This window comes from Lonchura striata, chromosome 31, assembly GCF_050655825.1.
Source record: "Lonchura striata isolate lonStrDom1 chromosome 31, ASM5065582v1, whole genome shotgun sequence".
NCBI classification, from domain to species: Eukaryota; Metazoa; Chordata; class Aves; order Passeriformes; family Estrildidae; genus Lonchura; species Lonchura striata.
The window spans coordinates 5,715,543-5,740,904 of NC_140733.1; the positions used below are offsets into that span (position 1 = coordinate 5,715,543).

General features: G+C 59.3%; 1 protein-coding gene across 6 annotated transcripts in view; it reads right to left on the minus strand.

Moving 5' to 3' along the window:
- The window catches only part of L1CAM (L1 cell adhesion molecule), a 56,466-nt gene that overhangs the window by 22,657 nt on the left and 8,447 nt on the right, over positions 1-25,362 (minus strand). For 5 of the 6 annotated variants that reach the window (XM_085563459.1, XM_085563460.1, XM_085563462.1 and 2 more), the window contains 13 exons: positions 24,521-24,643; positions 22,646-22,816; positions 20,991-21,102; positions 18,388-18,572; positions 16,322-16,453; positions 13,567-13,710; positions 11,462-11,573; positions 10,169-10,335; positions 7,730-7,889; positions 6,253-6,398; positions 3,892-3,993; positions 1,740-1,937; positions 530-600 (listed from right to left, as the gene is read on the minus strand). In XM_085563459.1, the coding sequence (XP_085419585.1) occupies positions 530-600; positions 1,740-1,937; positions 3,892-3,993; positions 6,253-6,398; positions 7,730-7,889; positions 10,169-10,335; positions 11,462-11,573; positions 13,567-13,710; positions 16,322-16,453; positions 18,388-18,572; positions 20,991-21,102; positions 22,646-22,816; positions 24,521-24,643 (1,823 nt within the window). The remainder of the gene's footprint in view (positions 1-529; positions 601-1,739; positions 1,938-3,891; positions 3,994-6,252; positions 6,399-7,729; positions 7,890-10,168; positions 10,336-11,461; positions 11,574-13,566; positions 13,711-16,321; positions 16,454-18,387; positions 18,573-20,990; positions 21,103-22,645; positions 22,817-24,520; positions 24,644-25,362) is intronic. The other variant, XM_085563461.1, reaches the window with a different exon arrangement.

A 25,362-nucleotide genomic window follows, 5' to 3' on the forward strand; every position in this document is an offset into this window, starting at 1 on the left:
CCCGAGACCCCCCCAAACCCACACAGGAATCCTCAAAACCCCCCCAGGACTCCCCAAAATCCCCCCAGGACCCCCCGAACCCACCCAGGACCCCCCAAAATCCCCCCAGGACCCCCCAAAATGCCCCCAGGACCCCCCGAACCCACCCAGGACCCCCCAAAATCCCCCCAGGACCCCCCAAAATGCCCCCAAAACACCCCCAGGACCCCCCTGAACCCACCCAGGACCCCCCAAAATCCCCCCAGGACCCCCCTGAACCCACCCAGGACCCCCCAAAACCCCCCCAGGACCCCCCAAAATGCCCCCAAAATCCCCCCAGGACCCCCCAAAATGCCCCCAAAACCCCCCCAGGACCCCCCAAAATGCCCCCAAAACACCCCCAGGACCCCCCGAACCCCCCCAGGACCCCCCAAACCCACCCAGGACCCCCCAAAACCCACCCAGGACCCCCCGAACCCCCCCAGGACCCCCCAAACCCCCCCCAGGACCCCCCAAAACCCCGGGCCCCCCAAAACCCGGCCCCCCGTACCTGCCAGGTGATCACCAGGTTGTTGGTCTCGTTCCCCTCCCCCTTCACCCCCATCGGGTACCGCTCGGGGGCTGCGGGGAAAGGCTCAGGCACCCCAAAAACGCCCCGGGACCCCCAAAAATCCCCCCAAAAAATCCCCCAGGGACCCCCCAAAAAACCCCCAAAAAATCCCCCAGGGACCCCCCCAAAATACCCCCAAAAAATCCCCCAGGGACCCCCAAAAAAATCCAACGGGACCCCCCAAAAAATCCATCGGGACCCCCCAAAAAATCCATCGGGACCCCCCCAAAAAATCCCCCAGGGACCCCCAAAAAAATCCAACGGGACCCCCCAAAAAATCCATCGGGACCCCCCAAAAATCCCCCCAAAAAATCCATCGGGACCCCCCCAAAAAATCCCCCAGGGACCCCCAAAAAAATCCAACGGGACCCCCCAAAAAATCCATCGGGACCCCCCAAAATACCCCCAAAAAATACCCCAGGGACCCCCCAAAACTCCCCCCAAAAAATCCATCGGAATCCCCCAAAATATCCCCCCAAAAAAATCCCCCAGGGACCCCCCAAAATTCCCCAGGACCCCCCAAAAATCCCTTTTTGGGATCGGTAGGATATTTTGGGGTTAATTTTTGGTATTTTGGGTGTTCTGGGCTCGCTCACTGGCCGGGGTTTTGGGATATTTAATGGGATTTTTTTTTTTGGTATTTAACATGCTTTTTTTTAATTTAACGTGATTTTTTTTTTTTTAATTTAACCTGATTGTTCTTTAATTTAACACGATTTTTTTTTTTAAATTTAATGTCATTTTTCTTTAATTTAACACGACTTTTTTTAAAATTCAACGTGATTTTTTTTTTAATTTTACGGGATTATTTTTTGGCATTTAATGCGATTTATTTTTTTCATTTATTCCGGGGATCATTTCAGTATTTTTGGTCTCACCAGCCGGGATTTTTTTGGTATTTTACCGGATATTTTTGATTTTACTGTGATTTTGGGGCTGATTTGGGTATTTTGGCTCTCACCGGCCGGGATGTTGAGGTATTTTACCGGATATTTTTGGTATTTTACCGGATTTTTTTGGTATTTTACCGGATTTTTTTGGTATTTTACCGGATATTTTTGGTATTTTACCGGCTATTTTTGGTATTTTACCAGCTATTTTTGGATTTCCTGTGATTTTGGGGCTGATTTGGGTATTTTTTGCCTCTCACCCGCCGCGGCGGTGCTGACGGCGGCGCTGGGCGCGCTGGGCTCGCCGCGCCCGAGCCCGTTGACGGCCACGACGCGGAACCGGTAGCGGCCGTAGGGCGAGAGCGGCAGCGGCGCCCACGGCCGCGCCGCCGGCACCGTCAGCAGCTCCACGAAGCGGCCCGGCGAGAAGATGCCCTCCTCCTGCTCCACCACGAACTCTGCGGGGAGGAAAGGGTTAAAAAAGGGTTAAAAATGGACAAAAATAGGCAAAATCCCCAAAAAAATCCCTCCTCCTGCTCCACCACGAACTCTGCGGGGAGGAAAGGGTTAAAAAAGGGTTAAAAATGGACCAAAAATTGACAAAAATATCCAAAATGCCCTCCTCCTGCTCCACTATGAACTCTGCGGAGAGGAAAGGGTTAAAAAGGGTTAAAAATAGAGAAAAATAGACAAAATCCCCAAAAAAATCCCTCCTCCTGCTCCACCACGAACTCTGCGGGGAGGAAAGGGTTAAAAAAGGGTTAAAAATGGACAAAAATCCCCAAAAATATCCAAAATGCCCTCCTCCTGCTCCACCACGAACTCTGCGGGGAGGAAAGGGTTAAAAAGGGTTAAAAATGGACAAAAATTGTCAAAAATATCCAAAATGCCCTCCTCCTGCTCCACTACGAACTCTGCGGGGAGGAAAGGGTTAAAAAATTGTTAAAAATAGAGGAAAAATAGACAAAATCCTCAAAAAAATCCCCCAAATCCCCTCCTCCTGCTCCACCACGAACTCTGCGGACAGGAAAGGGTTAAAAAAGGTTGAAAATAGACAAAAATAGCCAAAATCCCCAAAAAAATCCCTCCTCCTGCTCCACTATGAACTCTGCGGGGAGGAAAGTGTTAAAAATGTGCCAAAAAATAACCAAAAATCCCCCCAAATTTCCCCGAATCCCCCCAAATTCCCACTCCAGATCCCCAGGACCCCCCAAATCCCCCCAAATTTCCCTGAATTCCCACTCAAGACACTTCAGGACCCCTCAGGACCCCCCAAATTTCCCCAAATTCCCACTCCAGACCCCCAGGACCCCCCTGGACCCCCCAAATTCCCACTCCAGCCCCCCCAGGACCCCCCAAATTTCCCCAAATCCCCCAAATTTCCCCGAATCCCCCCAAATTCCCACTCCAGACACTTCAGGACCCCCCAGGTCCCCCAAAATTTCCCCAAATTTCTACAAATTCCCACTCCAGACCCCTCAGGACCCCTCAAATTTCCCCGAATCCCCCCAAATTCCCACTCCAGACCCCCAGGACTCCCCGAATCCCCCCAAATTCCCACTCCAGACCCCTCAGGACCCCTCAGGACCCCCCAAATTTCCCCAAATTCCCACTCCAGACCCCCCTGGACCCCCCAAATTTCCCCGAATCCCCCCAAATTCCCACTACAGACATTTCAGGACCCCTCAGGACCCCCCAAATCCCCCCAAATTCCCACTCCAGACCCCCAGGACCCCCCAAATTCCCACTCCAGACCCCCCAGGACTCCCCAGGACCCCCCAAATTCCCACTCCAGATCCCCCAGGACCCCCCAGGACCCCCCAAATTCCCACTCCAGACCCCCCAGGACCCCCCGAATCCCCCCAAATTTCCCCAAATCCCCCCAAATTTCCTCAAATCCCCCCAAATTCCCACTCCAGACACTTCAGGACCCCCCAGGTCCCCCAAAATTTCCCCAAATCCCCCCAAATTCCCACTCCAGACCCCCAGGACCCCCCGAATTTCCCCAAATCCCCCCGAATCCCCCCAAATTCCCACTCCAGACCCCTCAGGACCCCTCAGGACCCCCCAAATTTCCACTCCAGACCCCCCTGGACCCCCCAAATTTCCCCGAATCCCCCCAAATTCCCACTCCAGACCCCCAGGACCCCCCAGGACCCCCCAGATTCCCACTCCAGACCCTCAGGACCCCCCGAATCCCCCCAAATTCCCACTCCAGACCCCCAGGACCCCCCGAATTCCCCCAGATTCCCACTCCAGACCCCCAGGACCCCCCACATTCCCACTCCAGACCCCCAGGACCCCCCGAATCCCCCCAAATTCCCACTCCAGACCCCCGAATTTCCCCAAATCCCCCCAAATTCCCACTCCAGACCCCCAGGACCCCCCAAATTTCCCCCGTCCCGCCCTCACTCTCCACGGGGCTGTTGTGCTCCTCGCCCGGGCTCCAGCTGAGCCGGACCTGCCGCTCGCCCACCTCCAGCACCTGCAGGTCCCGCACGGGGCCCGGCCGGCCTGCGCACACCGGAGCGACGGCGGGAGGCGGAATGGGGGAAATTGGGGAAAATGGGGAAATTATGGGGAAATTGGGGGAAATTGGGGGAAATATGGGGGAAATTATGGGGGGAATTGGGGGGAAAATGGGGGAAATTGGGGGAAAAATGGGGGGAATTGGGGGAAATTATGGGGAAAAAATGGGGGAAATTATGGGGGAAAGTGGGGGAAAATATGGGGGAAATATGGGGGAAATTATGGGGGGAATTGGGGAAAAAATGGGGGAAATTGGGGGAAAAATGGGGGGAATTGGGGGAAAAAATGGGGGAAATTGGGGGGAAATTGGGGGAAAATTGGGGAAATTATGGGGGAAAGTGGGGGAAAAATATGGGGGAAAATGGGGGAAATTATGGGGGAAATTATGGGGGAAATTGGGGGAAAAATGGGGGGAATTATGGGGGAAATTGGGGGGAAATTGGGGGGAAAATATGGGGGAAATTATGGGGGAAATTGGGGGGAAAATGGGGGAAATGGGGGAAAAATGGGGGAAATTGGGGAAAAAATGGGGGGAAATTACGGGGGAAATTGGGGAAAAATTGGGGGAAAATTGGGGGAAAATTGGGGGGAAATTGGGGGGAAATTGGGGAAAAATTGGGGAAAATTATGGGGAAATTGGGGGGGAAATCATGGGGGAAATTGGGGGGAAATTGGGGAAAAATTGGGGGGAAATTGGGGGGAAATTGGGAATTAATGGGGAAAATAATGCGGAATTAAAGGGAAAAAACGGGAAAAATGACGGGGAAAAATTGGGGAAAAATTGGGGGGAAATTGGGTGGAAATTGGGGAAAAATTAGGTAAAATTGGGGGGAAATTGGGGAAAAATTGGGGGAAATTGGGGGGAAATTATGGGGGAAATTGGGGGAAAATTGGAGGGAAATTATGGGGGAAATTATGGGGGAAAATTGGGGGGAAATTGGGGGAAAATTGGGGGAAAATTGGGGGTAAATTGGGGCAGAAATTGGGGAAAATTGGGGAAAATTGGGGGAAATTGGGAAAAAATTATGGAAAAATTGGGGAAAATTGGGGGGAAATTGGGGAAAAAAGGAGGGAAATTATGGGGGAAATTGGGGGGAAATTGGGGAAAAATTGGGGGGAAAAATTGGGGAAATATTGGGGGGAAATTGGGGAATTAATGGGGAAATTAACGAGGAATTAACGGGGTGATAATCAGGAATTAATGGGGAAAATAATGGGGAATTAAAGGGAAAAAACGGGAAAAATGATGGGGAAAAATTGGGGGAAATTGGGGAAAAATTGGGGGGGAAATGGGGAATTAATGGGGAATAAATAGGGGAAAAAATGGGGAAATAATGGGGAATTTGGGGTTTTTGGGGCCTCCTCCCGGATTTCAGGGTCTCCTCACGGGTTTCGGGGTCCCCTCGCGGTTTTTAGGGTCCCCTCTCGGTGTTCGTGGTCCCCTCTTGGATTTTGGGGTCCCCTCTCAGATTTTGGGGTCCCCTCACAAATTCTGGAGTTCCCTCTTGGATTTCGGGGTCCCCTGGTGGATTCTGGGGTCTCCTCACGAATTTCAGGGTCCCCTCTGGGATTTGGGGTCCCTTTTGGATTTCGGGTCCCCTCAAGGATTTTGGGATCCCTCTCGGATTTGGGGTCCCCTCACAGATTTTGGGATCCCTCTGGGATTTTTGGGTCCCCTCTGGGATTTTGGGGTCCCTCTGGGATTTTGGGATCCCTCAGGGATTTTGGGGTCCCCTCAGGGATTTTGGGATCCGCTCAGGGATTTGGGATCTGCTCAGGGATTTGGGATCCCTCTGGGATTTGTGTTCCCTCCGGATTTGGGGTCCCTAATGGATTTTGGGGTCCCTCTGGGATTTTGGGATCCCTCTGGGATTTTGGGATCCCCTCGGGGATTTGGGATCCCTCTTGGATTTTGGGATCCGCTCAGGGATTTGGGATCCCTCTTGGATTTTGGGATCCCTCTGGGATTTTGGGGTCCCTCTGGGATTTTGGGGTCCCTCTGGGATTTTGGGATCCCTCAGGGATTTTGGGTCCTCTCGGGGATTTTGGGATCCCTCTGGGATTTGGGTCCCCTCAGGGATTTTGGGATCCCCTCTCAGATTTGGGATCCCTCAGGGATTTTGGGATCCCCTCTCAGATTTGGGATCCCTCTGGGATTTTGGGGTCCCTCAGGGATTTTGGGTCCCCTCGGGGATTTTGGGTCCCCTCGGGGATTTGGGTCCCCTCGGGGATTTTGGGGCTCACCCACGACCCGGAGCTCGGCCTCGGCCTCGGCGGCGTCCAGGCGGGTCCAGGCGCGGCAGCGGAACCGGCCCTGGTCCCGGTAATCCACCCCGGCCACGGTCAGCGCGTCCCCGGCCACCGAGAACCTGGGCACCCCAAAATCCCGGCTGGGAACCCCCAGAAACCTGAATTCCGGCTGGGACACCCCAAAAACCTGAATTCTGGCTGGGACACCCCAAAAACCTGAATTCTGGCTGGGAACCCCCAAAAACCTGAATTCTGGCTGGGAACCTCCCCCAAAAACCTGAATTCCGGGTGGGACACCCCAAAAACCTGAATTCTGGCTGGGACACCCCAAAAACCTGAATTCCGGGTGGGAACCCCCAAAACCCTGAATTCTGGCTGGGAGCCCCCAAAAACCTGAATTCCGGCTGGGACACCCCAAAAACCTGAATTCTGGCTGGGAACCCCCAAAAACCTGAATTCTGGCTGGGACACCCCAAAAACCTGAATTCTGGCTGGGACGTCCCCCAAAAACCTGAATTCTGGCTGGGACACCCCAAAAACCTGAATTCTGGCTGGGACACCCCAAAAACCTGAATTCTGGCTGGGACACCCCAGAAACCTGAATTCTGGCTGGGACACCCCAAAAACCTGAATTCTGGCTGGGAACCCCCAAAAACCTGAATTCTGGCTGGGAACCTCCTCCAAACCCCCCCCTTAAATCCCTCCTACAACCCCCCCAAATCCCTCTCAAACCCATCCTGGGACCCCCAAATCCCCCAAAACCCATCCTGGGACCCCCAAATCCCCCCCCAGACCCTGTCAGGACCCCCCAAATCCCCCCTAAACCATCCCAGGACCCCCAAATCCCCCCGGGACCCCTCACTTGTCACTGTCGGGGCTCTCCAGCACGGGGCTCCCGTCCCGCAGCCAGAGCAGCCCCCCCCAAACCCATCCTGGGACCCCCAAATCCCCCCCAAACCCATCCTGGGACCCCCAAATCCCCCCCAAATCCCCCCCGGGACCCCCAAATCCCCCCGGGACCCCTCACTTGTCGCTGTCGGGGCTCTCCAGCACGGGGCTCCCGTCCCGCAGCCAGAGGAGCCCCCCACAAACCCATCCTGGGACCCCCAAATCCCCCCCAAACCCATCCTGGGACCCCCAAATCCCCCCAAAACCCATCCTGGGACCCCCAAATCCCCCACAAACCCAGCCTGGCACCCCCAAATCCCCCCAAAACCCATCCTGGGACCCCCAAATCCCCCCCAAACCCATCCTGGGACCCCCAAATCCCCCCCAAATCCCCCCCGGGACCCCCAAATCCCCCCGGGACCCCTCACTTGTCGCTGTCGGGGCTCTCCAGCACGGGGCTCCCATCCCGCAGCCAGAGCAGCCCCCCACCAACCCATCCTGGGACCCCCAAATCCCCCCCAAACCCAGCCTGGGACCCCCAAATCCCCCCCGGGACCCCCAAATCCCCTCTGGGACCCCTCACTTGTCGCTGTCGGGGCTCTCCAGCACGGGGCTCCCGTCCCGCAGCCAGAGCAGCCCCCGGGGCTGCAGGCCGGGGTCGAAGGAGGCGCGGCAGGTGAAGGTCACGGTCTCGCCCTTCTTGGCCGTCACGCTCTGGGGGGGCACCTCGATCCGGGTGGCCGCTGGGTGGGGGGCAGCGGGGTGATTTGGGGGTCTGGGGGGGGTCCTGGAGGGATTTGGGGGGGTCCTGGAGGGGTCTGGGGGGGTCCTGGAGGGGTTTGGGGGGGTCCTGGAGGGGTTTGGGGGGATTTGGGGGGCATTTGTGGGGTCCTGGAGGGACTTTGAGGGTCCTGGAGGGTTCTTGGGGGGTTCCTGGAGGGGTCTGGTGAGGTCTGGGGGGGGTCTTGGAGGGGTTTTGGGGGGCATTTGTGGGGTCCTGGAGGGGTCTGGGGGGGATCTGTGGAGTTCTGGAAGGCTCTGAGGGGGCACCTCGATCCGGGTGGCCGCTGGGTGGGGGGCAGCGGGGTGATTTGGGGGTCTGGGGGGGGTCCTGGAGGGGTTTTGGGGGGATTTGGGGGGTTCCAGGAGGGTTTGGGGGGGTCCTGGAGGGGTCTGAGGGGGCACCTCGATCCGGGTGGCCGCTGGGTGGGGGGCAGCGGGGTGATTTGGGGGTCTGGGGGGGTCCTGGAGGGGTTTGGAGGGGTCCTGGAGGGGTCTGGGGGGGTCCTGGAGGGGTTTGGGGGGATTTGGGGGGCATTTGTGGGGTCCTGGAGGGACTTTGAGGGTCCTGGAGGGTTCTTGGGGGGTTCCTGGAGGGGTCTGGTGAGGTCTGGGGGGGGTCTTGGAGGGGTTTTGGGGGGCATTTGTGGGGTCCTGGAGGGGTCTGGGGGGGATCTGTGGAGTTCTGGAAGGCTCTGAGGGGGCACCTCGATCCGGGTGGCTGCTGGGTGGGGGGCAGCGGGGTGATTTGGGGATCTGGGGGGGGTCCTGGAGGGATTTTGGGGGGATTTGGAGGGTTCCAGGAGGGTTTGGGGGGGTCCTGGAGGGGTCTGGGGGGGTCCTGGAGGGGTCTTGGGGGGATCTGGAGGGGTCTGGGGAGGATCTGGAGAGGTTTGGGGGGGATTTGTGGACTTCTGGAAGGCTCTGAGGGGGCACCTCGATCCGGGTGGCCTCTGGGTGGGGGGCAGCGGGGTGATTTGGGGGTCTGGGGGGGGTCCTGGAGGGGTTTGGGGGGATTTGGGGGGCATTTGTGGGGTCCTGGAGGGGTTTTGAGGGTCCTGGAGGGGTCTGGGGGGTCCTGGAGGGGTCTGGGGGGTATTTGTGGGGTTCTGGAAAGGCTCAGGAAACCTTGGCCAGGCTTGGGGGGGGTCCTGGGCTGGGTTCAGGGGTCCCTGGCAGGACTTGGGGGTCCCTGGCAGGACTTGGGGGTCCCGGGCCAGGCTCAGGGGGTTCAGGGGTCCCGGGCTGTACTCAGGGGTCCCTGGCCAGGCTCAGGGGTCCCTGGCTGGGTTCAAGGGTCCCTGGCAGGACTCGGGGGGGGTCCCGGCCGGGTTCAGGGGTCCCGGCAGAACTCGGGGGGTCGTCCCAGCCGGGTTCGGGGGTCCCCGGCAGAACTCGGGGGGGGTCCCGGGCTGGGTTCGGGGGTCCCCGGCAGAACTCGGGGGGGGTCCCGGGCTGGGTTCGGGGGTCCCGGCTGGGCTCAGGGGTGGTCCTGGCTGGATTCGGGGGTCCCTGGCTGGGTTCGGGGGTCCCTGGCAGAACTCGGGGGTGGTCCCGGGCTGGGTTCGGGGGTCCCCAGCAGAACTCGGGGGGGGGTCCCGGGCTGGGTTCGGGGTTCCCGGCTGGATTCGGGGGTCCCGGCAGAACTCGGGGGGGGTCCCGGCAGAACTCAGGGATGGTCCCGGCCGGGTTCGGGGGTCCCTGGCAGGACTCGGGCTGGTCCCAGCTGGGTTCGGGGGTCCCGGCTGGGTTCGGGGTTCCCGGCTGGATTCGGGGGTCCCGGCAGAACTCGGGGGGGGTCCCGGCTGGGTTCGGGGGTCCCGGCTGGATTCGGGGGTCCCGGCAGAACTCGGGGGGGGTCCCGGCAGAACTCAGGGATGGTCCCGGCCGGGTTCGGGGGTCCCTGGCAGGACTCGGGCTGGTCCCAGCTGGGTTCGGGGGTCCCGGCTGGGTTCGGGGGTCCCGGCTGGGTTCGGGGGTCCCCAGCAGAACTCAGGGGGGGGGTCCCGGCCGGGTTCGGGGGTCCCCAGCAGAACTCAGGGGGGGGGTCCCGGCCGGGTTCGGGGGTCCCCAGCAGAACTCGGGGGGTGTCCCGGCCGGGTTCGGGGGTCCCCAGCAGAACTCGGGGGGGGGTCCCGGCCGGGTTCGGGGGTCCCGGCTGGGTTCGGGGGTCCCGGCTGGGTTCGGGGGTCCCGGCAGAACTCGGGGGGGGGGTCCCGGGCTGGGTTCGGGGGTCCCTCACCTCGCACGTCCAGGCGGGCGGTGATGCTGGCGTTGCTGTGGGCGTTGCGGGCGCGGCAGGTGAAGACCCCCGCGTCCCCCCGCGCCGCCGGGCCCAGCCGCAGCGAGCCGTTGGTGAAGGCGAAGGCGCGATCGTCCTGCAGGGCCGGCTCCAGCGCCGGGCTCAGCCTGCGCACGGTTGGGGGGCTCGGTGGCTTTTGGGGGTCCTCAGCGGGTTTGGGGGGGTCCTCAGCGGGTTTTGGGGGAGGTTTGGGGGGTCCTCAGTGGGTTTGGGGGAGGTTTGGGGGGTCCTCAGTGGGTTTGGGGGGGTCCTCAGCAGGTTTGGGGGGGTTTGGGGGGTCCTCAGCGGGTTTGGGGGGGTCCCCAGTGGGTTTTGGGGAGGTTTGGGGGGTCCTCAGTGGGTTTTGGGGGGTCCCCAGTGGGTTTTGGGGGCGTTTGGGGGGTCCTCAGTGGGTTTTGGGGAGGTTTGGGGGGGTCCTCAGTGGGTTTTGGGGGGTCCCCAGTGGGTTTTGGGGGTCCTCAGTGGGTTTGGGGGGGTCCCCAGTGGGTTTTGGGGAGGTTTGGGGGGTCCTCAGTGGGTTTTGGAGGGGTCCTCAGCAGGTTTTAGGGTGTCCCCAGTGGGTTTTGGGGGGTCCCCAGTGGGTTTTGGGGGGGTCTGGGGGGTCCTGAGTGGGTTTTGGGGGGTCCCCAGTGGGTTTTGGGGAGGTTTGGGGGGTCCTCAGTGAGTTTTGGGGAGGTTTGGGGGGTCCTCAGCGGGTTTTGGGGAGGTTTGGGGGGTCCTCAGTGGGTTTTGGGGAGGTTTGGGGGGGTCCTCAGTGGGTTTTGGGGGGTCCCCAGTGGGTTTTGGGGAGGTTTGGGGGGTCCCCAGTGGGTTTTGGGGAGGTTTGGGTGGTCCTCAGTGGGTTTTGGGGGGTCCCCAGTGGGTTTTGGGGGTCCTCAGCGGGTTTTGGGGGGGTCCCCAGTGGGTTTTGGGGGGGTTTGGGGGGTCCTCAGTGGGTTTTGGGGGTTCTCAGCAGGTTTTGGCGGGGTTTGGGGGGTTCTCAGCAGGTTTTGGGGAGGTTTGGGGGGTCCTCAGTCGGACTGATCAGACTGGGGGGGATTGATCAGATTGGGGGATCCTGATCAGATTGGGAGGATTGACCAGATTGGGGGGTCCTGATCAGATTGGGGGGGATTGATCAGATTGGGGGGTCCTGATCAGATTTCGGGGGACTGATCAGATTGGGGGGTCCTGATCAGATTGGGGGGATTGATCAGATTGGGGGGTCCTGATTTGGGGGTTCGGGGCTCTCACCACTCCACGGCGGGCGCGGGCGCGCCGAAGGCCCGGCAGTGCAGGAACGCCGTCTGGTTCTCCACCACGGCGTAGAGCGCCGAGTCCGGCGTCAGGATCTGCACCGGCAGCTCTGGGGGGACTGGGAGGTCAGGGACCCCCCCGACCCCAAAATCCATCCCCGGGGTCCCAAAATCCATCCCCGGGGTCCCAAAATCCATCCCTGGGACTCAAAATCCATCCCTGGGGTCCCAAAATCCATCCCTGGGACTCAAAATCCATCCCCGGGATCCCAAAATCCATTCCCGGGACCCCAAAATCCATCCCTGGGACACAAAATCCATCCCTGGGGTCCCAAAATCCATCCCTGGGACTCAAAATCCATCCCTGGGATCCCAAAATCCATCCCTGGGATCCCAAAATCCATCCCCGGGACCCCAAAATCCATCCCCGGGATCCCAAAATCCATCCCTGGGACTCAAAATCCATCCCTGGGGTCCCAAAATCCATCCCTGGGACTCAAAATCCATCCCCGGGATCCCAAAATCCATCCCTGGGATCCCAAAATCCATCCCCGGGATCCCAAAATCCATCCCTGGGATCCCAAAATTCATCCCTGGGACTCAAAATCCATCCCTGGGATCCCAAAATCCATCCCTGGGATCCCAAAATCCATCCCCGGGATCCCAAAATCCATCCCCGGGATCCCAAAATTCATCCCTGGGATCCCAAAATTCATCCCTGGGACTCAAAATCCACACCCAAAGATCTGCACCGGCAGCTCTGGGGGGACTGGGAGGTCAGGGACCCCCACGACCCCAAAATCCATCCCCGGGACCCCAAAATCCATCCCTGGGATCCCAAAATCCATCCCCGGGACCCCAAAATCCATCCCCGGGATCCCAAAATCCATTACCGGGATCCCAAAATCCATCCCTGGGACACAAAATCCATCCCTGGGGTCCCAAAATCCATCCCTGGGACTCAAAATCCATCCCTGGGATCCCAAAATCCATCCCTGGGACTCAAAATCCATCCCTGGGATCCCAAAATCCATCCCCGGGACCCCAAAATCCATCCCCGGGATCCCAAAATCCATCCCTGGGACTCAAAATCCATCCCTGGGATCCCAAAATCCATCCCTGGGACTCAAAATCCACACCCAGGGATCTGCACCAGCAGCTCTGGGGGGATTGGGAGGTCAGGGACCCCCCCGACCCCAAAATCCATCCCCGGGATCCCAAAATCCATCCCTGGGACTCAAAATCCACACCCAAAGATCTGCACCGGCAGCTCTGGGGGGATTGGGAGGTCAGGGACCACTCCCGACCCCAAAATCCATCCCCGGGACCCCAAAATTCATCCCTGGGGTCCCAAAATTCATCCATGGGGTCCCAAAATCCATCCCTGGGACCCCAAAATCCATCCCCGGGACCCCAAAATTCATCCCTGGAGTCCCAAAATCTGTCCCTGGGACTCAAAATCCATCCCTGGGGTCCCAAAATCCATCCCCGGGACCCCAAAATCCATCCCTGGGACTCAAAATCCATCCCTGGGATCCCAAAATTCATCCCTGGGACTCAAAATCCATCCCTGGGATCCCAAAATTAATCCCTGGGACTCAAAATCCGCACCCAGGGATCTGCACCGGCAGCTCTGGGGGGATTGGGAGGTCAGGGACCACTCCCGACCCCAAAATCCATCCCCGGGACCCCAAAATCCATCCCTGGGATCCCAAAATCCATCCCTGGGATCCCAAAATCCATCCCCGGGACCCCAAAATTCATCCCTGGAGTCCCAAAATCCGTCCCTGGGACTCAAAATCCATCTCTGGGGAGGTCCCAGGGGTCCTATGGGGGATTGAGCAGATTTTGGGGGGTTTTGGGGGGGATACTGAGCAGATTTTGGGGGATATGGAGGAGATTTTGGGGGGGATATTGAGAAGATTTTGGGGGGATACTGAGCAGATTTGGGGGGGATATTGAGCAGATTTTGGGGGGTTTTCGGGGGGGACACTGAGCAGATTTTGGGGGGGACACTGAGCAGATTTTGGGGGGACACTGAGCAGATTTTGGGGGGACACTGATCAGATTTTGGGGCGTTTTGGGGCTTTTGGGGTGACGCACCCACGACGTAGACGAAGGCGTTGGCCAGGAGCCGCCCGTGGCTGTTGCTGGCCTCGCACTGGGCCACCATGGAGTCGTTGGGCTCCAGGCGGGACAGGATCAGCGCCCCGTCCCGGAGAGCGCGGCGCCCCGAGGCCGGCAGCTCTGCAGGGACAAAAAATCCATCCAGAGATGCCAAAATCATCCCTGGGGACACCAAAATCCCACCCAGGGACAGGATCAGCGCCCCGTCCCGGAGAGCGCGGCGCCCCGAGGCCGGCAGCTCTGCGGGGACAGAAATCCATTTGAGATACCAAAATTATCCCTGGGGACACCAAAATTATCCCTGGGGACACCAAAATCCCATCCAGGGACACCAAAACCCATCCAGGGACACCAAAATCAGCCCTGGGGACACCAAAACCCATCCAGGGACACCAAAATCAGCCCTGGGGACACCAAAAACCATCCAGGGACACCAAAATCATTCCTGGGGACACCAAAATCCCATCCAGGGACACCAAAACCCATCCAGGGACACCAAAATCCCATCCAGGGACACCAAAATCCCGTCCAGGGACACCAAAACCAACCCAGAGACACCAAAAACCATCCAGGGACACCAAAATCAGCCCTGGGGACACCAAAATCCCGTCCAGGGACACCAAAATCAGCCCTGGGGACACCAAAACCAACCCAGAGACACCAAAAACCATCCAGGGACACCAAAATCAGCCCTGGTGACACCAAAATCCCATCCAGGGACACCAAAACCCATCCAGGGACAGGATCAGCGCCCCGTCCCGGAGAGCGCGGCGCCCCGAGGCCGGCAGCTCTGCAGGGACAGAAATCCATTTGAGATACCAAAATCATCCCTGGGGACACCAAAATCATCCCTGGGGACACCAAAATCCCGTCCAGGGACACCAAAATCATCCCTGGGGACACCAAAATCCCATCCAGGGACACCAAAATCAGCCCTGGGGACACCAAAATCCCATCCAGGGACATCAAAAACCACCCAGGGACACCAAAATCAGCCCTGGGGACACCAAAACCAGCCCTGGGGACACCAAAATCAGCCCTGGGGACACCAAAACCAGCCCTGGGGACACCAAAATCCCGTCCAGGAACACCAAAACCCATTTGAGATACCAAAAATCATCCCTGGGGACACCAAAACCAGCCCTGGGGACACCAAAATCCCATCCAGGGACACCAAAATCAGCCCTGGGGACACCAAAATCCCATCCAGGGACACCAAAATCAGCCCTGGGGACACCAAAATCCCATCCAGGGACACCAAAACCCATCCAGGGACACCAAAATCAGCCCTGGGGACACCAAAATCAGCCCTGGGGACACCAAAATCCCATCCAGGGACAGGATCAGCGCCCCGTCCTGGAGAGCGCGGCGCCCCGAGGCCGGCAGCTCTGCGGGGACAGAAAATCCATCCAGAGATGCCAAAATTATCCCTGGGGACACCAAAATCATCCCTGGGGACACCAAAATCCCGTCCAGGGACACCAAAACCCATCCAGGGACACCAAAATCAGCCCTGGGGACACCAAAATCCCGTCCAGGGACACCAAAATCCACCCAGGGACAGGATCAGCACCCCGTCCCGGAGAGCGCGGCGCCCCGAGGCCGGCAGCTCTGCGGGGACAGAAATCCATCCAGAGATACCAAAATTATCCCTGGGGACACCAAAACCAGCCCTGGGGACACCAAAATCATCCCTGGGGACACCAAAATCCACCCAGGGACAGGATCAGCGCCCCGTCCCGGAGAGCGCGGCGCCCCGAGGCCGGCAGCTCTGCGGGGACAGAAAATCCATCCAGAGATGCCAAAACTATCCCTGGGGACACCAAAATCAGCCCTGGGGACACCAAAATCCCATCCAGGGACACCAAAACCCATTTGAGATACCAAAAATCATCCCTGGGGACACCAAAACCAGCCCTGGGGACACCAAAATTATCCCTGGGGACACCAAAATCAGCCCTGGGGACACCAAAATCATCCCTGGTGACACCAAAATCCCACCCAGGGACAGGATCAGCGCCCCGTCCCGGAGAGCGCGGCGCCCCAAGGCCGGCAGCTCTGCGGGGACAGAAATCCATTTGAGACACCAAAACCAGCCCTGGGGACACCAAAACCAGCCCTGGGGACACCAAAATCCCGTCCAGGGACACCAAAACCCATTTGAGATACCAAAACCAATCCTGGGGACACCAAAATCCCGTCCAGGGACACCAAAATCATCCCTGGGGACACCAAAACCAGCCCTGGGGACACCAAAACCCATCCAGAGACACCAAAACCAATCCTGGGGACACCAAAACCCATCCAGGGACACCAAAATCATCCCTGGTGACACCAAAACCAATCCTGGGGACATCTAAAACGAACCCAGGGACACCAAAATCCCCCAAATCCCCTCTCCAGCCCCCCCGAGCCCCTCCAAATCCCCCAAACCCTCCCAAAATCCCCCAAATCCCCTCCCCCACCCCCTTCCAAGCCCCTCAAATTCCCTCCCCAGCCCCCCAAACCTCCCAAAATCCCCAAATCCCCTCCCCATCCCCCTTCCCAACCCCCCAAATCCCCTCTCCAGCCCCCCGCGAGCCCCCCAAACCCCCCCAGATCCCCCCCGAAGCCCCCCGCAGCCCCCCGAAGCCCCCCAAACCCCCCCAGATCCCCCCCGCAGCCCCCCGAAGCCCCCCAAACCCCCCCAAACCCCCCCAGATCCCCCCCGCAGCCCCCCGAAGCCCCCTACCCTCGATGGGGACGCCGTTGATGCTCCAGCTGAGGCGGGGCCGGGGTTTGCCACCCACCTGGCAGTCCAGGCGCGCCGTCTCGCCGGGCCCGAACACGCCGCTCTGCGGCCGGCGCAGCCAGTACGGCGCCGCTGGGACGAGAAATCCCAGTGCATCCCAGTATGGCCCAGTGCCTCCCAGTGCCCATCCCAGTACTGCCCAGTATGGCCCAGTGCTGCCCCAGTACATCCCAGTACATCCCATCCCGCTCTGCGGCCGGCGCAGCCAGTACGGCGCCGCTGGGCACGAGAAATCCCAGTGCATCCCAGTGCCTCCCAGTATGGCCCAGGGCCCATCCCAGTATGGCTCAGTATGGCCCAGTGCTGCCCCAGTACATCCCAGTACATCCCATTACATCCCAGTGCCTCCCAGTATGGCCCAGTGCCCATCCCAGTATGGCCCAGTATGGCCCAGTGCTGCCCCAGTACATCCCATCCCGCTCTGCGGCCGGCGCAGCCAGCACGGCGCCGCTGGGACGAGAAATCCCAGTGCATCCCAGTGCCTCCCAGTACATCCCAGTGCCCATCCCAGTATGGCCCAGTATGGCCCAGTGCTGCCCCAGTACATCCCAGTACATCCCAGTACATCCCATCCCGCTCTGCGGCCGGTGCAGCCAGTACGGCGCCGCTGGGCACGAGAAATCCCAGTGCATCCCAGTGCCTCCCAGTATGGCCCAGTGCCCATCCCAGTATGGCCCAGTGCCCATCCCAGTATGGCCCAATGCTGCCCCAGTACATCCCAGTACATCCCAGTACATCCCATCCCGCTCTGCGGCCGGCGCAGCCAGTACGGCACCGCTGGGGACCGAGAAATCCCAGAACATCCCAGTACATCCCAGTATGGCCCAGTGCCTCCCAGTACATCCCAGTACATCCCAGTACCTCCCAGTACATCCCAGTGCCCCCCAGTATGGCCCAGTGCTGCCCCAGTACATCCCAGTACATCCCAGTATGGCCCAGTGCCCATCCCAGTACTGCCCAGTGCTGCCCAGGTACATCTCAATTTATCCCAGTTTATCCCAGTTTGTCCCAGTTTCCCCCGTTACCCTGCACAGTGACGCGGTGCCTGCGCCGCGCCGTGCCCAGAGCTCCCAGTTTGTCCCAGTTTGTCCCAGTTTCCCCCATTACCCTGCACAGTCACGCGGTGCCCGCGCCGCGCCGTGCCCAGAGCTCCCAGTTTGTCCCAGTTTGTCCCAGTTTGTCCCAGTTTGTCCCAGTTTCCCCAGTTTACCCTGCACGGTGACGCGGTGCCCGCGCCGCGCCGTGCCCAGAGCTCCCAGTTTGTCCCAGTTTGCCCCAGTTTGTCCCAGTTTGTCCCAGTTTCCCCAGTTTCCCCAGTTTACCCTGCACGGTGACGCGGTGCCCGCGCCGCGCCGTGCCCAGAGCTCCCATTTTGTCCCAGTTTGTCCCAGTTTCCCCCGTTACCCTGCACAGTCACGCGGTGCCCGCGCCGCGCCGTGCCCAGAGCTCCCAGTTTGTCCCAGTTTGTCCCAGTTTCCCCAGTTTCCCCGTTTACCCTGCACGGTGACGCGGTGCCTGCACCGCGCCGTGCCCAGAGCTCCCATTTTGTCCCAGTTTGTCCCAGTTTGCCCCAGTTTCCCCGTTTACCCTGCACGGTGACGCGGTGCCCGCGCTGCGCCGTGCCCAGAGCTCCCATTTTGTCCCAGTTTGTCCCATTTTGTCCCATTTTGTCCCAGTTCATCCCAGTTTCCCCCGTTACCCTGCACGGTGACGCGGTGCCCGCGCCGCGCCGTGCCCAGAGCTCCCAGTTTGTCCCAGTTTGTCCCAGTTTATCCCAGTTTCCCCAGTTTACCCTGCACAGTGACGCGGTGCCTGCGCTGCGCCGTGCCCAGAGCTCCCAGTTTGTCCCATTTTGTCCCAGTTTATCCCAGTTTCCCCAGTTTCCCCAGTTTACCCTGCACGGTGACGCGGTGCCCGTGCCGCGCCGTGCCCAGAGCTCCCATTTTGTCCCATTTTGTCCCATTTTGTCCCAGTTTGTCCCAGTTTGTCCCAGTTTCCCCCGTTACCCTGCACGGTGACGCGGTGCCCGCGCCGCGCCGTGCCCAGCCCGTTGCTGGCCGTGCACTCGTAGTCGCCGTCGTCGGCCTCGCTGACCGCGCGCAGCCGCAGCGTCTTGTTGAAATTGTCCAGCAGCGCCCGGCCCGGCGGCAGCGGCGCGTTCAGCCGGCGCCACGACACCCAGGGCGTGGGGCTGCGGAGAGACGGGGTAAACTGGGATAAACTGGGACAAACTGGGGTAAACTGGGATAAACTGGGACAAACTGGGGTAAACTGGGATAACCCCCAGGCCAGTTCAGCCGGCACCACAACACCCAGGGCGTGGGGCTGGGGAGAGACGGGGACAAACTGGGGTAAACTGGGACAAACTGGGGTAAACTGGGGTTAGACTGGGGTTAGACTGGGATAAACTGGGGTTAGACTGGGGTTAGACTGGGGTAAACTGGGGTTAGACTGGGATAAACTGGGGTTAGACTGGGATAACCCCCAGGCCAGTTCAGCCGGCGCCACGACACCCAGGGCGTGGGGCTGGGGAGAGACGGGGTAAACTGGGATAAACTGGGACAAACTGGGGTAAACTGGGGTTAGACTGGGGTAAACTGGGGTTAGACTGGGGTTAGACTGGGGTAAACTGGGGTAAACTGGGGTAAACTGGGGTTAGACTGGGGTTAGACTGGGGTAAACTGGGGTTAGACTGGGATAAACTGGGTTAGACTGGGGTTAGACTGGGGTTAGACTGGGATAAACAGGGGTTAGACTGGGATAAGCCCCAGGCCAGTTCAGCCGGCGCCACGACACCCAGGGCGTGGGGCTGCGGAGAGACGGGGTAAACTGGGGTAAACTGGGACAAACTGGGGTAAACTGGGGTTAGACTGGGATAAACTGGGGTTAGACTGGGATAGAACTGGGATAGAACCGGGGTTAGACTGGGATAACCCCCAGGCCAGTTCAGCCGGCGCCACGACACCCAGGGCGTGGGGCTGGGGAGAGACGGGGTAAACTGGGATAAACTGGGACAAACTGGGGTAAACTGGGGTTAGACTGGGGTAAACTGGGGTTAGACTGGGGTTAGACTGGGGTAAACTGGGGTAAACTGGGGTAAACTGGGGTTAGACTGGGGTTAGACTGGGGTAAACTGGGGTTAGACTGGGATAAACTGGGTTAGACTGGGGTTAGACTGGGGTTAGACTGGGATAAACTGGGGTTAGACTGGGATAAGCCCCAGGCCAGTTCAGCCGGCGCCACGACACCCAGGGCGTGGGGCTGGGGAGAGACGGGGTAAACTGGGATAAACTGGGGTAAACTGGGGTTAGACTGCGGTTAGACTGGGGTTAGACTGGGATAGAACTGGGATAGAACTGGGATAGAACCGGGGTTAGACTGGGATAACCCCCAGGCCAGTTCAGCCGGCGCCACGACACCCAGGGCGTGGGGCTGGGGAGAGACGGGGTAAACTGGGATAAACTGGGACAAACTGGGGTAAACTGGGATAACCCCCAGGCCAGTTCAGCCGGCGCCACGACACCCAGGGCGTGGGGCTGGGGAGAGACGGGGTAAACTGGGATAAACTGGGACAAACTGGGGTTAGACTGGGGTTAGACTGGGGTTAGACTGAAGTTAGACTGGGATAACCCCCAGGCCAGTTCAGCCGGCGCCACGACACCCAGGGCGTGGGGCTGGGGAGAGACGGGGATAAACTGGGATAAACTGGGGTAAACTGGGGTTAGACTGGGGTTAGACTGGGGTTAGACTGGGGTTAGACTGGGGTTAGACTGGGGTTAGACTGGGTTTAGACTGGGATAAACTGGGGTTAGACAGGGATAACCCCCAGGCCAGTTCAGCCGGTGCCACGACACCCAGGGCGTGGGGCTGGAAGGGGAGAGACAGGGCTAGACCAGGTTAGACTGGGATAAACTGGGGTAAACTGGGGTTAGACTGGGATAAACTGGGGTTAGACTGGGATAAACTGGGTTAGACTGGGGTTAGACTGGGGTTAGACTGGGATAAACTGGGGTTAGACTGGGATAACCCCCAGGCCAGTTCAGCCGGCGCCACGACACCCAGGGCATGGGGCTGGGGAGAGACGGGGTTAGACCAGGTTAGACTGGGATAAACTGGGGTTAGACTGGGATAAACTGGGGTTAGACTGGGGTTAGACTGCGATAGAACTGGGGTTAGACTGGGATAGAACCGGGATAGAACCAGGATGGAACTGGGGTTAAACTGGGATAGAACCGGGATAGAACGGGGATAGAACTGGGATTAAACTAGGATAGAACTGGAATAGAACCAGGATAGAACCAGGATTAAAGCGGGATAGAACCGGGACAGAACCGGGATAGAACCGGGATTAAACCAAGATAGAACCAGGATAGAACTGGGATTAAACCGGGACACCCCTGGGACCCCCACCCAACATCCCCCCAGGACCCTCCTGGAGCCCCCCAGGATCCCCTGGACCCCCCAACATCCCCCAGACCCCCCAAGGACCCTCCAGACTCCCCCTGGACCCCCCCAAGGACCCCCTGGACCCCCCGAGATCCCCCCAGGACCCCCCAGACCCACCCAAGACCCCCCCGGACCCCCCCGGACCCCCGAGCCCCCCACTCACAGCCCCTCGGCGATGCACTCCAGCACCAGCGTCTCCCCCCGCAGCGCCACCACCGTGGGTTGGGGGTCCCTGGGGACCACCAGGCGGGGCCGGCGGGACTGCACCGAGTTACCTGGGGGGGGCAGAGGGGTTAGAGACCCCCTGGAGCCCCCCAAATCCTGGGGATCCCCCCCCAAATCCCCCCCAGTTCATGGGGATCTCCCCCAAATTCTCCCTGGAGCCCCCCAGTTCATGGGGATCTCCACAGGAGCCCCCCCAGTTCCTGGGGATCCCCCCCAAATCCCCCCCAGTTCATGGGGATCCCCCCAGAACCCCCCCAGAGCTCCCCCAATTCATGGGGATCCTCCCCAAATCCCCCTCAGAGTCCCCCAGTTCATAGGGATCTCCCCCAAATCCCCCCCAGTTCCTGGGGATCCCCCACAAATCCCCCCCAGTTCATGAGGATCCCTCCCAAATCCCCCCCAGTTCCTGGGGATCCCCCACAAATCCCCCCCAGTTCCTGGGGATCCCCCACAAATCCCCCCCAATTCATGGGGATCCCTCCCAAATCCCCCCAGTTCCTGGGGATCCCCCCCAAACCCCCCCCAGAGCTCCCCCAATTCATGGGGATCCCCCTTAAATCCCCCCCCGGAGCCCCCACAAGTCATGGGGATCCCCCCCAAATCCCTCCCAGAACCCCCAACTTCTTGAGGATTTGGGATTTTGTGGTTCTCTGAAGGTGGATTTGGGGTTTTGGGGTCCCCTAAAGGTGGATTTGGGATTTTGGGGTCCCCTGAAGGCAGATTTGGGATTTTGGGGTCCCCTGAAGGTGGCTCTGGGGTTTTGGGTCCCCTGAAGGTAGATTTGGGGTTTTGGGGTCCCATGAAGGTGGCTCTGGGGTTTTGGGTCCCCTGAAGGTAGATTTGGGGTTTTGGGGTCCCATGAAGGTGGATTTGGGGTCCCCTGAAGGCAGCTCTGGGGTTTTGGGGTCCCCCGAAGGTGGATTTGGGGTCCCCTGAAGGTGGATTTGGGGTCCCCCGAAGGCAGCTCCGGGGTTTTGGGGTCCCCGAAGGCAGATTTGGGATTTTGGGGTCCCATGAAGGTGGATTTGGGGTCCCCGAAGGCAGATTTGGGATTTTGGGGTCCCATGAAGGTGGATTTGGGGTCCCCGAAGGCAGATTTGGGATTTTGGGGTCCCATGAAGGTGGATTTGGGGTCCCCGAAGGCAGATTTGGGATTTTGGGGTCCCCGAAGGCAGATTTGGGATTTTGGGGTCCCCCGAAGGCGGCTCTGAGGTTTTGGGTGCCCTGAAGGTGGATTTGGGGTTCTCTGAAGATGGATTTGGGGTTTTGGGGTCCCCCGAAGGCAGCTCCGGGATTTTGGGGTCCCCCGAAGGCAGCTCCGGGGTTCTGGGGTCCCCTGAAGGTGGATTTGGGATTTTGGGGTCCCCGAGGGCAGATTTGGGATTTTGGGGTCCCATGAAGGTGGATTTGGGGTCCCTGAAGGCAGATTTGGGATTTTGGGGTCCCCCGAAGGCAGCTCCGGGGTTTTGGGGTCCCCCGAGGGCAGATTTGGGATTTTGGGGTCCCATGAAGGTGGATTTGGGGTCCCCCGAGGGCAGCTCCGGGGTTTTGGGGTCCCCCGAGGGCAGCTCCGGGGTTTTGGGGTGCGCTCACTGGGGGAGACGCGCAGGTCCAGCGGCTCTTTCTGGATGATGGTGCGGGGCCCCAGGTAGTGCGCGTGGCAGATGTAGTCGGGGTGGCTGTCCCCGACCTGCGCGTTGGCGAAGTACAGGAACCCGTCCTGGCCCATGCTGACGCGGGCGTCCTGCGCGATGTGCACGATCCCTGGGCAGGAAAAAACCCAAAAGTGACCCCAAAAGTGACCCCAAAAGTGACCCTAAACCTGCCCCAAAAGTGACCCCAAAACTGACCCCAAAAGTGACCCTAAACCTGCCCTAAAACTGACCCGGGTGTCCTGCGCGATGTGCACAATGCCTGGGGAAAAAACCCAAAAGTGTCCCCAAAAGTGACCCCAAAAGTGACCCCAAAAGGGACCCTAAACCTGCCCTAAAACTGACCCGGGCGTCCTGCGCGATGTGCACGATGCCTGGGCAGGAAAAAACCCAAAAGTGACCCCAAAAGTGACCCTAAAACTAATCCCAAACCTGCCCCAAGCTGACCCGGGCTTCCTGTGCAATGTGCACAATGCCTGGGGTGAAAAACTCCAAAAGTGACCCCAAAACTGACCCCAAAACTGACCCTAAAACTGACCCCAAACCTGCCCCAAACCTGACCCTAAAACTGCTCCAAAACTGACCCCAAACCTGCCCCAAACCTGACCCTAAAACTGCTCCAAAACTGACCCCAAACCTGACCCTAAAACTGACCCGGGCATCCTGCGCGATGTGCACGATGCCTTCAACACAGAAACCCCAAAAGTGACCCCAAAAGTGACCCCAAAAGTGACCCCAAAAGTGACCCCAAAAGGGATCCTAAACCTGCCCCGTGCTGACCTGGGTGTCCAGCGCAATGTGCACAATGCCTGGGATGAAAAACCCCAAAAGTGACCCCAAAACTGACCCCAAAAGTGACCCTAAACCTGATCCCAACCCTGCCCCAGATGTCCTGCGCGATGTGCACGATGCCTGAGGGAAAACCCAGAAGTGACCCCAAAAGTGACCCCAAACCTGCCCCAAAATGACCTTAAAACCGACCCTAAAACCTGACCCCAAACTGACCCCAACCTGACCCCAAACTGACCCCAACCTGACCCCAAACTGACCCCAGCCTGACCCCAAACCGGCCCCAGGTCAGGGGATCCCCAAAACCAGACCGAGGTGTGGGGGGGATTGTGGGGGTGCAGAGGGGTCCGAGGGGATTTGGGGGTTCAGGGGGGATTTGGGGGTTCAGGGAGGATTTTGGGGTCAGGGAGGATTTTTGGGGTCAGGGAGGTTTTCGGGGTCCGGGGAGGATTTTTTGGGGGATTCAGGGGAGGATTTTGGTCTCGGGGAGGATTTTGGGGTCCGGGGAGGATTTCTGGGGGATTCAGGGGAGGATTTTGGGGCCCAGGGAGGTTTTTGGGGTGCAGGGAGGATTTTTGGGGGATTCAGGGGAGTTTTTTGGGGTCCGGGGAGGATTTTGGTGGATTCAGGGGAGGATTTTGGGGCTCAGGGAGGATTTTGGGGTCCGGGGAGGATTTTGGGGAATTCAGGGGAGGATTTTGGGGTCCGGGGAGGATTTTTTGGGGGATTCAGGGGAGGATTTTGGGGCTCAGGGAGGATTTCGGGGTCCGGGGAGGATTTTGGGATTCAGAGAGGATTTTGGGGTTCAGGGAAGGATTTTTGGGGATTCAGGGGAGGTTTTTGGGGTCCGGGGAGGATTTTGGGGGATTCAGGGGAGGATTTTGGGGCTCAGGGAGGATTTTGGGCGATTCAGGGGAGGATTTTGGAATTCAGAGAGGATTTTGGGGGTCAGGGGAGGATTTTTGGGGTACAGCGGGATCAGGGGGTGCAGGAGGAAGCCCCCCACCCCCCAGCCCCCCTCGCTCACGGCTGTTGAGCCAGTAGATCTTGGGGGGCACGGCGCTTTTCGGGGGGTCGCAGGGCAGCACCACGGGGTCCCCCTCCTCCACCTGCACCGGGGTCACCTTCTCCTTGGGCCACTGCGGCGTGTCTGGGGGGACAGCGGCTGGGGCACCCCGAAACCACGGGCACCCCGAAACCACGGGCACCCCGAAAACAAGAACCCCAAAAACAGGAACCACAAAAACAGACAGGAACCCCAAAAACCCACAGGGACACCAAAAACCCACAGAAACCCCAAAAACAGGAACTCCAAAACAAGACAGGAACCCCAAAAACCCACACGGACACCAAAAACAAGAACCCCAAAAACAGGAACCACAAAACCAGACAGGAACCCCAAAAACCCACACGGACACCAAAAACCCATGGGGACCCTAAAAACAGGAACCCCAAAACCAGACAGGAACCCCAAAAACCCACAGGGACACCAAAAACCCATGGGGACCCTAAAAACAGGAACCCCAAAACCAGACAGGAACCCCAAAAACCCACAGGAACCCCAAAAACAGGAACTCCAAAACCAGACAGGAACCCCAAAAACCCACACAGACACCAAAAACAGGAACCCCAAAAACAGGTACCCCAAAACCAGACAGGAACCCCAAAAACCCACAGGAACCCCAAAAACAGGAACCCCAAAATTAGACAGGAGCCCCAAACACAGACAGGGACCCCAAAAACCCACAGGGACCCCAAAACCCGACAGGGACCCCCACGCTGGGGGCTTCCCCTGCCCCCCAAACCCTCCAGGGACCCCAAATCCACCGGGAACCCCAAAACCAGCCAGGCACCCCCGCGCTGGCCCTG